Source organism: Oryza glaberrima, chromosome 5 (assembly GCF_000147395.1).
Source record: "Oryza glaberrima chromosome 5, OglaRS2, whole genome shotgun sequence".
NCBI classification, from domain to species: Eukaryota; Viridiplantae; Streptophyta; class Magnoliopsida; order Poales; family Poaceae; genus Oryza; species Oryza glaberrima.
In genome coordinates this window covers 20631355-20647253 of record NC_068330.1, presented here as the reverse complement: position 1 = coordinate 20647253, position 15899 = coordinate 20631355, and the positions used below count along the sequence as shown (strand labels likewise).

At 46.3% G+C, this 15899-nt stretch overlaps 2 protein-coding genes across 2 annotated transcripts; both read right to left on the bottom strand.

Annotated features, from left to right (window-relative positions):
- Positions 1–394: 394 nt before the first annotated feature.
- On the bottom strand, positions 395–3957 carry LOC127772649 (probable LRR receptor-like serine/threonine-protein kinase IRK). The gene is made up of 2 exons (XM_052298602.1): positions 2445–3957; positions 395–2032 (listed from the first exon to the last, which is right to left on the bottom strand). Exons 1-2 carry the CDS (start codon positions 3923–3925, stop codon positions 571–573), a joined length of 2943 nt encoding a protein of 980 aa, XP_052154562.1. The 5' UTR covers positions 3926–3957; the 3' UTR covers positions 395–570.
- Positions 3958–7864: 3907 nt separating this feature from the next.
- On the bottom strand, positions 7865–12889 carry LOC127772652 (uncharacterized). The gene is made up of 4 exons (XM_052298605.1): positions 12379–12889; positions 11852–12260; positions 9422–9537; positions 7865–8672 (listed from the first exon to the last, which is right to left on the bottom strand). Exons 1-4 carry the CDS (start codon positions 12496–12498, stop codon positions 8202–8204), a joined length of 1116 nt encoding a protein of 371 aa, XP_052154565.1. The 5' UTR covers positions 12499–12889; the 3' UTR covers positions 7865–8201.
- Positions 12890–15899: the final 3010 nt, after the last annotated feature.

Sequence of the window (15899 nt, the reverse complement as noted above, 5' to 3'; positions counted from 1 at the left end):
CCAAACTAATGACACGGCATTTGGGCCAAAATTCTTGGGCTATGGGAATAGGCCGGAACCCAGTTTCCGTGGGCTGATTCCGTTCGCAGATCCGAATTTATGTGGGCCGATTTGGATATTAGTATCGATCCAAACTCGAGTAGGCCTGAATGAGCACATGATCATTCGAGTAGGGCCGTATGGGCTGTGTCACCTGTACGACAACTTGGCCCAGGAAGCCTTAAACTTCGGCTTGCTTTCTGGGAGAAGTTGTGGTCTCAAGGCAAAGACAGCAACAAAGTAACAGAACTTCAGAAGGGCATAACCCCAGTATTAGCCAAACTTAACTGACAACAAAACGTGAATGGAACCGGGTTGCTATCAGCCTCATTTCGAATTGACACTCATGTGATGATTCTAGAAAAGGGACCAAGAACTGACCCGAAGCAACAGCTTCACATCCCTGAAAAATTGCAAGCAGGCCAAATCACTAGCCATCTCCTTACATTCTTTGGTCTTTGCAATCATCCCATCTATCCAAAAAAAAACGAACTAACAAAGGGAAAGAGAAATGGAACCAAAAAATAGATTTCAAACCAGATCATCCTCTGGGGTACCCTGAGAACTCCTCACCATCTCAAGCATGCTGACTACCTCACCCATGTCCGGCCGGTGGGAGGGCACCTGAGACGTGCAAACAAGGCCCAGCTTGATGATCAGCATAGCCTCTTCCATGGAGAACTCACCTGATAGCCGTGGATCCATGCAGTCCTCAACCCTGCCATCGTCGAGTGCAGCTCTCACCACATCGCAGAGCACGACGACATCGTCTTCTAGGTACTCGACTGGTCTCCTGCCTGTCAAGATCTCGAGAACTATCACCCCGAAACCATAGACGTCGCACTTCTCTGTGACATTGACTGTCCTGCATGTGAACTCCGGCGCCATGTACCCTAGCGCGCTCTGAATCTTGCTGCTCAGCACGTAGCGATCCAGCATAGGCAGCAGCTTCACAAGGCCATAGTCACCAACCCTTGGCTCGCCGTTGCTATCTAGCAAGACATTGCTTGACTTCAGATTATAGTGGATTATCCCATGGCGGTGCAAGTGTGCAAGGGCTCGGGCTACGCCGATTATTATGTCAAACCTTTCCATCCATGAAACCGATCTCTCTGCTGAGGACTCATGCAGGTGCTGATACAAGTTACCGCCAGGCACAAAGTCATAGATGAGGAGCTGCAGTGAGGAAGTCCAGTAGAAGCCTCTGAGGGTAACAACATTATGGTGCCGCACCTTTCCAAGAAGCTTAACCTGCCGTTTGAACTCGTCCTCTGACTTGACCAAGCTTGACACTGTCAGCTTCTTGATGGCCACAGGCTGGCCATCTCTTAGAACTGCCTTGTAGACTGTGCCAAAGCCTCCTCGCCCAAGTTCGCAATCCTTATTCAGCAGAGCATGCCCACCTGCACTGAAATCTGGGCTGCCCCTGCCGAACATGACAAGCTTGCCAGGGTTGGCTTCATTCTCTGGGGATTGGCTATCATAATCATCTGATAGTGCAGTGGGAACTGCAGAGTGGGAGGCTGCAGAGCGGACACGACGGTTGAGCACTGTGATGGTTACCACGCCAACAATAATCAACGCTCCACCCACAATGGCAATCAGTGTAGAGATGCTCAATATGATCTTCTTGTGGTGCTGGCTGCTGGGGACACCTAGGGAAGCCTCTGAGAGGGGATCTGATGAGGCGTTAGGGTTAAATACAATTGGCTTTGGCATGACGCCACTGCAGGAATTATCTCTCTGTGAGCTGCAAAGTCCAGCATTGTCCAAGATGAAAGAATCAGGAATAGTATCAAAAAAGTGACTGATGGGGAGGTTTCCTGATAGCAGATTGTGGGAGACATTGAAGACTCGAAGGTTTGCGAGTTTAGAGAGCTCCACTGGCAGGGTTCCATTCAGCTTGTTCTCCGAGAAATCGACCATTTGGAGACCGGTGAGGTTGCCTATGGTCGCAGGAATAGGTCCTGTAAGCTTGTTATGTGATAGATCCCTGCAATGCCACAAAAGAGCCATACACACATCAGCTGAAATAGTGCCAAGATTTCGATAGTAATGATGCAACATGATTTGCCTTGTTCATTGTAATTTATATGTTCTTTAAGAAGCATTCGAATTTCTTATGTAATTTGACTTGTGTTTTTTTAGTGTATCCAAGAAAAAAGCAAGGATACGGACACTAGGATACGACCAAAGCAACAGGACAGGCATGGTTCCGACATTGCTGGCTTAGTGCTTCCAAACAGAAAATAAGACATAGACATCACTTTCTCCATGGCATCTGAAACTAGGAACCAGAGAGCAGGCAAGTGCTAGCTGCTAACACAAGAAAAAACAAAGTAGAAGCTACTGCTAGTGTAACAGCAAGCCACCAAGTTATGTTGGAAAAAAAAAAGATCACTTACAATGCGATCAGGTTTCTGCAATTCCCAATCTGCGGCGGGATGATCCCGGTGAGTGAATTACTCCCCATCAGCAACTTCCGGAGCGCCGCCGCACCACCGATCTCCGGTGGGACGCCCCCGCTCAGCTGGTTTCTGCTAACATCCATCACCTCCAACAATGCCATCCGTCCAATGCTCACCGGAAGCTTCCCGGTCATGGTGTTTGAGGACAGGTTCAGATGCTGCAACCTTGAAAGGCTCGCAATCTCGCGCGGGATCACGCCGGAGAAGGCATTGCCCGACAGGTCCAGTTCTTGTAGCGCTGAGGCATTGTCACCGGGAGCTTTGATCCAGCCGGAAAGCGCGTTGCCGGCGAGGGAGACGCGCTGCAGCGCCGCCAGGCCGAACACCCACCACGGGAGCTCCCCGGTGAGCGCGTTGCCGCTGAGGTCGACCTCGACCAGGTTCTTGCAGCCCGAAATGCCGTCTGGGATGGCGCCGACGAAGCGGTTGCCGGACAAATCTAGCGTCTCCAGCGCCGCCATCTCCCCAATCCACGCCGGGAGCTCGCCGGCGAGCGCATTCCCGCCCGCTCCAAGAGAGCTCAGCCCGGTGAGCCCACGCAGCGACTCCGGCAGCTCGCCGGTGAACAAGTTGTGCCCGACATCCAACGATTTGAGCAGCCCGGCCTCGCCGACGTCCGCCGGTATCTCCCCCTCGAGAAGGTTGCGACTCAAATCCAGCACGCGCAACGAGCTGCTCCGTGGGAATCCCCCGGGCACGCTTCCGGCGAGCTGGTTGCCGGAGAGGTCCAGCGACCGGAGCGACGGGAGAGACCAGATGCCATCGGGGACGGGGCCCGAGAGGAGGTTCCCCGAGAGGTTGAGCGACACGAGGGAGCCGCAGGAGGCGAGCGCGGCGGGGAGGTAGCCGGAGAGCGAGTTGGCGGAGAGGTCGAGCGCGCGGGCGCGCGGGGGCAGCGCGTCGGGGAGCGGGCCGGAGAGGTTGTTCCCGGGGAGCGCGAGGGAGAGGAGCGCGTCGAGGCGGAGCAGCGCGGACCGCGGGAGGCGGCCGGAGAGCCCCGCGGCCGGGAGCGCGACGGCGTCGACGCGCCCCGCCCGCGCGTCGCACGACACCCCGGGCCAGGCGCAGGCGCGGTCGGCGTCCTCCGACCACGCCGCCAGGACGCCCCCCGGGTCGGACACCCCGGACTTGAAGACCACCAGCGCGAGCACGTCGTCGTTCACGGCGCCCGCCGCGGCGAGGATGGCGGCGAGCGTGAGGAGGAGGAGGGCGGCCATTGGGGAGGAGGAGGAGAAGGGGATCAAGCGGCGGCGAGGTGTTCGTCCATTGGATTCTAGCGTGGGCGCGCGTGGCGGCGTGGAGATGCACTGTGTGTGTAGTGTGCGAGGTGGTTGCTTTGTTTGGTTTTGTTGGGTGCCATTAATGCCACCCGGTCCCAGAGCAGAGAGCACCGAGCATGAATTTTGGAAGATGGCCATTTTGAATTCTTCTTTTTTTAGGCATTTCCTTACTGCGGAATATTGGTTTGTTCGTTTGTTTGTTCGAATTTTTAAGCAAGTGGTATGACTGTTTGTGGTGCTTGTGGGGATAATTGTGGATCTCAGCTTCTTCTGAAACTGGCCAACAACATATAGTTTCTTTTTTTTCATCTTGTTATTATAGTATTGCCTAGCAAAAACCAAAGGATGAGAAATGTTACTCAACGTTGTACTCTTAAGGGGAAGGTATGAATGTTTGTTTGAGAGGAAGGGAGAGGATGAGAAGATACACAAAACGATGTGTTCATTAGCATATGATTAATTAAATACTAATTATATTAAACTTGAAAAATGGATTAATACGACTTTAAAAGCAACTTTTTAATAGATTTTTTAGAAATAAGTCTATATAACCCCTTGAGTGTTGGTTTGGTCTATTTAACCTCTAAAATATGAAACTGAGTATTCTACTCCTAAAAATATGAAAGTGGCTCAAATAACCCCTTTGAATGGTTTTGTAGGTAGTTTTTCCATGGGGATAATGACAGTACTACTTGCATGCATAAAGATTAATCTACTAAACCCAAGTCAATCCAATAGTTTCTTTTCACTCACTAATTGGCAAGCCTAGAAAATTACCACATACGCACTACTGTACATCATTCTCGAGCCTTTCCACTTGTTGAAAGAATATTCATTTCCCTATTATCATGTCATTATCTCCTCCATAGTCCACGTGGCAAAAACCACAGCTATATCATTAGTATAGGATTATTTAACTCGGTTTCTATTCTTCGGAAATAGAATACCCAATTTCATACTTCAGGGCTTAAATAGACTAATCTTCGTGCTTAAAGTGTGAAGTGGTCCTCTTTCTATAATTTAATTGTATATGTTACAGTAGGGGTGGGCAGAAAAAAACCGAACCGAAGACAGAACCGAAAAAACCGAGACCGAAAAATTCAGTCATCAATTCATCAATTCGGTCCTACGTAGTGAAAGACCGAATTTTGTTCGGTCAATTCGATTAGTCTCCTCGGGTAACCGAATAGACTGAAAAGGCCGAATTATCAAAAAATGTCTAAATACAACCTACAGTCCATTATGTTTAATAGGATTAAACTCTAATTTTCACATGCTTACTTATTCTAGGCATGCAACCTAATAAGAGTCTTTACTCATAAGTGCTTACGAATTTTTTTTGTAATTTTTGTGTTGAAAATTTTCATTATTTCTTTGCATATATGAAAATGTTGTTGAATTTCGGTCATGACCGAGACCGAAAAGACCAAGACTGAATTTGCCGGTCCTAACATTTTTGTGCTGAAATTCGGTCTTCACTTTTCAAAGACAAAAAAACCAAAAGACCGAAGACCGAGACCGAAATTTTCGGTTAGACCGAATGCCTACCCATTGTTACTCTTATTTTATATCACTACAAAGCACGGCTTATTTCACACTGCTAACCTATGGGCAGAGACGGGGAGGGTAGCTAGGGCGCTTGCCCCAAAAAAGCAAGTTTAAATCCCTTTAAGTTACCATGTAAATTTTACACAAAATCAATAATCCATTAATTAGCACTGGTCCTTGGTAGTACTGATTTCTAACTCGGCCAGTGCTCTGCTCTAGTCTACCTTTGCCACGCAGAGGCAATGTGGCACATTCACACCGTATGAGAGCAATGAAGAACGGAATCTTTCACAGTGGCATGCATGCTCTGCTTGGCAAATGGGCAAACAGAGACCCGCATTTTTTTGTCCGAACATACAGTGTTTCTGTTCAGTTTCAGAACAACTTCTGATTTGAAATCGTCTCCGGCGATAAGATCAAACTTGTGCCGGTGAAGCACTGTAGGACAAGCGGTACACAAGGTTGTTGAGCTGTCTGGAGTCTGGTACACCACGATATATGAGAATGAAAACTGAGAAAAAAAAAAAGAGTTCTGCCAACATTTTTGGACGAACAACATGCCTAGATGCAGAAACTTTGAAAAAAAAGGATTTATGTAAGTCTGCAGATATGCCGTCTAGTCGATGCAGGCTAAATATCCGAGCATTTCCAAGTTCTTTTTCACGCCACATAAAGTAAAACAGTACTAGAACATGTTACATGAATTACAGCAAAAAAAAAAACTGCAAAATCAGTTCTAAAAGTAAGTTTAAAATTTTTAAATTTTTACTGTAGCTGACGATGGAGCATACCCGCCTCATGACATGACGCTGCAATCCTAATCAACTATCGTAATAATAATCAGTAAACAAACTTAGCGGCAATCAAATCAAGCAGCAACACAACAGGGGGCTAAGCTATAAACAAATGGCATCTACTGTGCTTAGCAGCAGCGATTTTCCTGTGACGCCAACGGCGCGCATGTGCATCCCTCGATCGAGCGAGCGGAGGAGAAACGCAGAGAAAAAGACGGTGAAACACAGCGAAGAGAGGGGGAGCAAAGCTGGCCGTGGTTGGTAGACGAAAGAAAGAAGCACCAGTGACAGCTCGGTTGACGTTGTACATCAGTACATGGATTGACTGATCACTGATGGTGTGTGTGTTGTGTCCCCCAGTTCATCAGGCTGTGTTTCATTTTCACAATGCAATCCCAGTTGGTCCCCTTGCCTTTCACCTGTTAGCTTGCCATAGCTTTGCTCAGGAACACTTGGACAAGAATGGCAGGAAGTCTGATTTGTGATAAGCTGGTTAGGTAAGATGTTCAGAGGAAAAAAGAAAAGGTTTGTTCAGTGATGGTAACAACTAGTACAACTGCTTGCATGGAGACGAGATGGTAATAAAAGGGTTGGTCTCTCTCCAGCCATTCTTGTCATCTTGGAACAGATCAGAGAAGAGCAGTTTATATGATAAAAGCCATTTTAGTCTTGAGCAGGTAAGCTGCACCTGCACCTGTACCTGCACCTCTGGTTAGTACTCCCTCCGTTCCAAATTGATATACATATAATTTTTTTAAGGTTATTCCTAAATGATCTATATATTTGTGTTCATTCATAGTTCATTCATTAGGTCTATTCGTTATTTATGCATTGGAGTAAATGGACATTGATGCATGCATCTATGTACATAAGCATTTATAATCTAAATGCAATATCTTAATTTGCTATTGGCTAGGAAATAGTGGGAATGGTGCATGCATTGAGTTTGTTGCTATAGTAAATATAGTATGAGAGAGTTATTAGCTACCTATGAAATATATAGATCAATTTGAAATGGAGGGAGTACTGATCACTGAACCGCTCGAGTGGAAAAATGCCAAGGAGAACATAATACCAGAAGCCGCAGTATTACTGCTTTATGCCTGCTACAGGAAACTCTAAACAGAAACGAAGGAGTACATGTGAACTGTTGCAGATCAATAATCCGAAGCGAGGCTGATGATGGCAACTGATTACTGAACTATAGGTAGTAGCATAATTGTATCAATGATTGCCACTCAAGAGTCAAAAGTCACTCATGCTGCTTGGTACAGCGACAATAGCATGACATGTACAACTCACAAGATTAAAGTGCTACCCTTAATTGTGAGATCTCAGAACCAATATATGTACGCTAATTGTTAAAAGGAAAACATCCATTGCAGTTGGTAATGAGGAGACATGTGAGAAAAGGAAATGAGTATAGCCAATAGTTACATTGACACCTTGAGCTCATTGTTACAACCAGATAGCGACAAGGAAATCAAAAGGTTACGCAAAAACACGAAACAACGGGATTCAGAAAAGCGTCAAAATAGATGCTATTCATCTTTATTCACGCAAGGTCAATACAGCCTGAACTGAATATTAAATGGAAGCCAAAAGGCAAAAGCTGAAGAATGGTACAGAGCAAAAGAAACGGACAAAGAGACAAAAAAAAGGTGAAGAATGCTAGTGCTGGAAAGGGCGAGAGCAATGCTTCTGCACAGCTCTAAAGACTAAAGCGAAGTGACAGTAGCATACTAATGCAAGAGTTTTTCAATCTGATTTTTTTACGAATGGAAAACAATGATAGTTACCTCTGTCAAAAAAATTACAGTTCGTGTTTTGGTCATGTAACTAAGAAACCGTGCTGTTGTGTTACTACCGAAATTACAATTTGTACCCACTAACAGTTTGTGTATCAACCTAGAAACAAAAAGTAGTAGTGGAACAATATGGTACAAACCGTATGAAGACAGACAAACCTATCTTCCAGAATGCGAGTGACCTTGTCAATCACAGATGCTATCAGTTTGTCTGTGCTTTTTCTGCAGCTCGTCCAGATCACATTTCTCAACATTCTATGCAGCTTAGTCATCCCAATCTACATCCCAGCCATCTTTGCTATTGGTCTGAGGTCTCAAAGAAAGGCCATTTGCAGAGATACTTCCAGATGGTTTCTTATCTGAAGGTTTTGCTGCCGCTTCTTCATCATCCCAGTCATCATCCCAGCCATCTTCCCAACCATCCACAGTGCTTGTAGTGTTTTCCACGCCTGATGAGTTGGGGGCTTGGGCTCCCATCTCAAGTTGCTGATATGGGACTCCACTAGCACGCCTTCTTGCAAACTTGCAACAAGCACAGACCACTCCCACCAAGACAACAGTGAAAACAAGGAAGGAGGCTCTGTAGATTGGATTCGCGCGTGTTGCATAAGCTGCAAACTGCTGAAACTGTTGTTGCCAATCAAAAACTGTTTGCTTGGTGTGTAAGGAACACTGCCCCTTCCCAGATTTTACTGTAATTTCTACACCATTTGGATTGCTATAGGTTATGTTTACCTGGTAACACAAATGGAGCAATTGATTTTAGCAAGATCATACAAATCAAGAACAGGATCTTTAACATATTAAAATCGCATGGAAAAAGGGTTACAAAAACAGTGAAATAAATTAAGTTAAACATGAATGTCAATATTTTATAATATTATAATAAGATAAGCTTCACCTCTACTTCTCTAGCCTACCCCAACTTGCTTGGAACTGAAGACTGGTGTTGTAGAAGTAGAAGAATAAGATGAGCATTCATTCATCAAAATTTAAATATTCATAAGGAATGCCAGAAATATTGCCATGCTCCGGGACTTAGGCGTACTGGTCTGTTATGGAGGTCAAGTATCAAAATATTCAAGCATTCATACACATCTTTATGCTTTTATTCCTAGTTTCTTGCCCGTGTCACTTAGAATGAATGTAAACAGTTATAAAATTGCTGTAATCCCTCTTAACAGTAATAAGAGGATGGTCCTCCACTCTTTTCTGGGAAAAACAGTTGCAACCAATAGCTATTATGCAGCTTGGAGTCCTGGGACTAGTCTGCACAGACAATCTAGCTGATCGCCTAATCCAAACCGCAAACACATATTAATAACCGAGAAGCATATATATGCAACGCCCTAAAGTGATCAACAATAAAATATATGGCACACCAGGGCTCAGGTAACTATCACCTTCTATTTCAAGTTTGAGAATGTACTACCAGCATATTCAAGAAACTTGATGGAAATGTTAGAACAAACTAACTTGGATACCTGTCTGGAGAAGCCCTTGGCCAGCTGTAATGGCAGCATTTTACCATCAATAACAACATCGACCTTAACATCATTCTGCCCTTCATTCTGGAGTACAACAAATGGCCTAATTGAACCTGTAAAAATAAACACAAAGCTTTTTTAGATCGATAAAGGTGAAGTTCATGCATAGAGTAGAAATCTATATTATGATTCCCATCCTCTATCCCTGTCTACCCTGAAACAAATGCTATAAGAACACAAGAAATTATTTATCACAAAATATCTGTACAGCACCCAAAAATTGAAATTCTTTTAATTACAAATACAGTTCACAATCTTCTTAGGTTTGTCAACGTCCCTAGAGACCTTGTTTTCACAAGCAATTATTCGCACGGGAATCAGTTCGATTCCTGCAGGAATCAGGAAATTTCCTATGTGCCAAAGGAGGCCTTCAATTTGCATTATTTACTTGGTTCGCTCTGAGGAAACTAAACTGTGTATCTTCAACAACATCATACCATATCCCCTTCTAGCATTCCCCCTTGTGTCCAATGTTGACCTTAAATATTACCAAGAAAAGCAACACTAACCAGCATACGCCAACTAATATTTCTAAATTATAACAGGATAATACACTTCGATGGTAAACCAAAATATAAGTTATGGTACTGTAGATAGCCATTTTATTGATCTATGGTGACATTCAGTTCTTTGCAGAAAGGTACTTGTATTTGAAACTGGCATACCTCCAAAGACTTTTAACAAACTAAGTCTAAGCTTACAGATCTCTTAGACCTGAAAACCATATTATGACATCTCATAGGTTCTTCATTCAAGAGATCCTTGACTGATTTTAGCTATGAGAATAATATGAGGTACATTTGTGTCAAACACCAAAATAAATTTCTCCTCAGTTCCATTCACATAACCAATGTTCGCCTAAACGGCCGCCTAGCCCATCTAGACGGTGATTAATCGCTAGTCGGCGACAATTTGTCCAGTTTACACCCTAGGCAGTGAATTAGTCGATTTACCGCCTAGACGGTCCTAGTCGGTCCTAGGCGGCCTGGACAGGACGGTGCCTAGGCGCAATTAGACAACGGGACAGTGTGTCTAGGCGGCGACTAGGCGATAGAAATCAAAATTTGGGCGTGATAAAATTTAGAAGCACCACGCGGGACCGACTCGGTATAGAAGGGGATTTAGGTTGCCTTATTTGAGAGCCTGGAGAGAGAGCGCAATCCCTGCCTACCCCCTTTTTCACACCGCCACGAGCGACGGCTCCGTCGCCGCGCCCATCGATCTTCCACCGCACCGCTACGTTCTTCCCTCTCCTCCTCTGCTGCTCCACGCTCTTCCCCCTCCTCTGCTGCTCCTGCTCTCCATCTCATCCTTCATCCTTGCCGTCAATGGGAGGTGGCAAACACACCGATTGAAGCAGTCAAGCACGGAACCACTCAAGCAGCCTACGCCAACCCTAGATCAGGCCAACAGGGGATCAGGGTCCCCTCCACCACCTCACCTCCTCTGTTCTTCCAGTTCTAGTTAATTTTTTCTTCCTCTCTCCTAGCTCCAGACCGTCAGATCTATAAAGTTATGATTTATGAATTATGATGTGCATGTACAGTGGCTATACTGATGTGTTCGCTATCCCTATAGATTTGTACTAAACCCAATGCTTCGTGTGCAGTGTCAGTGCGTTGTATGGACTTGATGATTTCTGAACTTAACTATGATTTATGCTATTTGCCTAAATGCCTATATTTACCGAGTACCGAATGTCTAGAATCAGTATTTTTGTGTGAAAGAAATAGAAAAAACGTCTAATTCGCCTAATCCGTCTAGTCGCCGCCTAATCAGCCTAGTCGCTAGTCAGTAGGTGGCCGTCCGACTAGCGTTTAGCGACTAGGTGAACACTGCACATAACATTAGTCCAAGTGATACAATATGACTCATAGGATCTTTGGTAATCCATAGGCATGCATACAATTTGTTTCCTACTGTTCCATCATATACATTTTGTTTTGTATAAATCTCACCATCTATTCATGTTCACGTTACCTCCTGCAGTTTTCGATCGCAATTAATTCAACACTGCACTGTTCTGTTCTTATAAATTTGACGTTACTGAGTACATCATCAATAATATTCAACACACAATGCTCTACAGAATAGGCTAGTTTAAACACTGCAGCTTATAAACAAGACACGTGAAATGAACCCATTATTTTTGTCCTTGGCTGGATCCTTGCAATAAAACTGGCTCAAATTGAATGCAACTATGCAAGCATGGCTCAAATGGACTTGCAAAAGGTACTAATTCAGAAGAACATTTTTTTTACTCAACAGATACAGTTGATAAAAATATGTCTACCCTAATAAATTTTAGCAAACAGAAACTCAATTAATTGAACATAGTGAAGTTTCCAAGGTAATTAGTGGCTTTACCATCCTTAAAAACCTGAAGGCAAGCGGTAATTTCTCCTGGAACAGAACATTTCTCCGCTGCATCCTCACAACTCAACACCTTCTTAATTTCTTCTGTCGGATTCTTCTTCTCCCCACCCGCTCCTCCTTCCTGCTCCTTCCCACCAGTTGGCCCGGGACCTTCAGGCGGGGGACTCGTCTTATGCGCATCCGTCGGTGGCACCGGGTGCCCAGAGTTATTACCGGCATCCCCCTTCTGCCCCTTGCTCTCCGACACAGCTGGTGGCGGCGGTGGTGTTTGATCCTTCGGCGGCTTTGCCGGCGGTGGCGTTTGGTGGTGCGTCTCCTTGGTCACAGGATTCTGGCCATTTGACGATTTCGCCGATTCTTTATGTGATCCACCTGCAGCGACGGTAGGTGCAGGAGCTGCCTGGAGAGATCCAAACAACACAAACTAAGTGAGCTCGTCCTCCCTATGGCCTATGCCAATCCATTGCGCTAAGTAATCTAGACCAATTAACGGGAAGACCTCGAAATCGAATCCTCACCTCGCTGGGGCGGGCCTTCTCGCCCTGCAGGGCCCTACCCGCCGCCGCCGCGGGGCCGGGAATCAGGGCCAAAGCCAGGAGGAGCACGACGACAACCGCGGCGAACCTGCGGTAGCCCATCGAACCGGCGGCGCGCGGGGCAGAATCGGAAGCAGGGAAGGGCGGCGGCGTCAGCCGACTCGTCGTCGGCTCCGGCGGCGGGGGCGCGGCGTGGATCGCATCTGCCCGCGAAAAAGGGCGCGCGCGCGCTCCGGGCCCGGCCTCCGGCGAGAGATCCGAGGCTCCCCGGTGGATCGGGATCTGGAGAGGGGATGGAGAGGAGAGGCGATCCGATCGGCGCGCCTCGGGGTCGAGATTTTCGCGAGGGTTTTATCGCTTTCGATGCGAGCGAGGAGGGATTGGATGCGCCGCCGCGCGACGACGAGGACGAGACGAGGAGCTTGGGAGATGTGAAGCGGGTGGGTCGTTTTGCCTCCTTTTTCTTTTTCTTTTTCTTTTTTTTTTTGAGCGTTCTTGGTGATTTGGTCTTTGGGTTTGGTGGTTTGGTGAAATTTCGTTCAAACTCCTCTTCGTACTTGAGAGATACGGCAATTTTGGTGGGCCAGGTTGGGCGTTGAATTCAATCCGTCCAACTCCCGTCCGGACGTCTAAGGCTGCGTTCGTTTGGGTGATAGGGAGTGAGAATGCACGTCGTTTTCCGCGTGCACGCTTTTCAAACTACTAAACGGTGTGTTTTTTTAAAAAATTTTCTATATGAAAGTTGCTTTAAAAAATCATATTAATCCATTTTTAAAATTTAAAATAATTAATATTCAATTAATCATGAGTTAATGGCTCACCTCGTTTTGCGTATCTTCCCAATCTCCTCAATCCCCTTCTCCTCAAACACACCCTAAAATGTTAGTACTCCTCCCGTGGACTCTACGAGGATCTTGTTACCATTAACTTCTTAAAAAAAAGGGCTGAACGTGTAATGTATATAGTACTTTCTTTCTAAAATAAATCAAGTTAGTATAGGATGTGATATGAATTTAGATGGACCATAAAGGGCCACATTCTTTGCAACTGCAAATTAAGAATAACAAAAGCATCTTTTCATACTTTGATACCTAAGGATGCAGTTCATAATTACGAGTTATGATCCATCTTATACCATTTGGCAACAAGGCCCCAAAGCCCTATGAGTAGACATATACATTTTTTTGGGAAATTATAATGAATCATTGAGTGAAAAGAGAGCAAAGAATGACAAAAGACGGCTCTTGTGTTTTTCTTGATTTCTATTTTTCTTTTCATAATTCTCATATACTCCATCCGTTTCATAATGTAAGTCATTCTAGCATTTCACATTCATATTGATGATAATGAATCTAGACATATATATCTATTTAGATTCATTAACATTAATATGAATGTGGGAAATGCTAGAATGACTTACATTGTGAAACAGAGGAAGTAGTATATAACTCGTGATTTTCACGAAGGAACCACCTCGAGTCTCGTAGATTCAAAGCTCGAGATATAATTGTGGTCTCAATTACTTTTCTCTTAGCCTCTTCATCTCTTCATGTTTATAACTTGTTAGGCCATTTTACAGTCCATCTTATGTAGTATTGAGCTTCAACTTGTCACCTAGAAGATTCCCCTCCATATAGGCAACTGGTGCATCCCTGCGAAAAATGTGTCTCCCTACAAGGAGTGAGAGGCATTGTCAAAGAAAGCTGGAGAGGAAGCAGAAATCAGGGGGGAGAGAGAGAGAGAGGAAGGGAGGAAAAATGACTTGATGAATTGCCGTGGACGACGAGGCCATCGCCATCGAGCTCCATGTCCGTCGCCACTGAGTGCTAGGTCCGTTTGTCGCCGAGCTCCATGTCTGTGCCGCTAAGCTCCATATCTAGTGTTGCCACCTCGATCTGCACTGGCTCTCGATGGGACGGCCCGATCTGCCCCACCCGTGCTCGTGCCACATCAACGATGAGGAGCGGGACGGTGACAGAGCCGGGGAGTGGGAAGGCTTCATCGTCTTGAAGAGCCGATAGGCGGTGGCGGCGGCGGTTGGAGTTTGAGGCGGGTGGGGAGAGGGAGGTGTCGGTAAGAGAAGGGAGGAGTGAGGTGGCGCTTGTGTCGAGCTGTTGCCATCCTTGCGTCGTGCCTGACGAGCTACCTCCATTGCCCGAGGTTAGATCCGACGAGCCCCAGGCTGGATCTAGCGAGCTTGGTGGCGCTATCATCTGTGTCTTATCCCGCGACTTCCGCCCATAGCAAGGAGATGTGGCAATGTGTCGCCGCGCTCTGCTTGGCACTTCCTGCTCGAGGATCCATTCATCAATTGGGCCGTCTTGCCGCCGTTCCGTCCGGTGCCCCGGCACCTCAACTTCCTCCATCGGTGGGAAAAGGCAGAGAGGGGAGATACTTGTGGGACCTATTAAAAATAGCCTGCAATGTGGAGCATCTATCCTTCTGGAGCGTTTGGGCTTGGCAACTGAGATACCTTCTGCACAACTATCATTTGTATGTTATTCTGAAAACGTCGTATAAGGTTACCTTGCTGATTTTTCTTTTTTTAAAAAAAATAGTAAACGGCAAATGCAGTAGCAAGTATAGCAAGTGGTAGTGGTACTACTACTTCAGTAATAAAAAGTTGTGCTCAGCTCAAAATTCAGCAGGTTGCTTGCAGAATGCACATGCAGTGTGCAACTTTACATTATGCCTTTGCTAAAGAGTGAAGAGCATGGAATTTTCTCTCCAAGGGAATAAAAGCGACAGAGGTGGAATCTCGTACATGACAGTTATGGTGCAAGTTTTTTGTTGGTTCCTTGCGTATATGTCCCTCACTGAATATTTACAACATCGAACATTCGAGCTCAGCGAAGAATCATCCATCAATTTGGCAACAAATCTCTCTATCCACTATGCTACTGGCTAACCAAAACTGCCTAGCTAGACGAGATAAGATCGCCGTCTCATTTTCATCGGAATCTACGGCTACAACCATGCATGCGATGCATCATGCATGTATGCGTGCTTCGTTGACAAGAATCCGTACGAAACAAGCTCATCCGGTAGTAGTAGTACCGATCCTTGCCGTCCTTGCGACGTCAAGCTCGCACAAGCTTTCGCTCCAAAAAAATGGTGTAGCCGCCGCGGCATGGACCACCACGCTGCCTAAATACCACTCGCAATGTGGTGGTATGGTACACGCGCGTGTACTCGCAGTTGGCAACGGCTACTGTACACATGGAGAGAGCAAGGGAGGAAGACGAAGTCGGCGGCGGCGGTGGCGGCGTGGTGGCGCGGTACAGCCTCGACGTGAGCGACGGCTGCGGCGGGCGGCACAGCGCGCTGCTGGACGAGTACGAGAGGATGGCGTTCGAGGCGCAGCTCAACCGCGCCATCGTCCTGCGGCGGTGCTACTCCGAGCCGAGCCCGGCAAGGTTCCCCGTCGCGCCGCCGCAGCGTGGCGGCGCCGAGGGAGACGGCTGCACGGCGCCGTGGAGGTCCTGCCGGCTCCACGTCGTCGA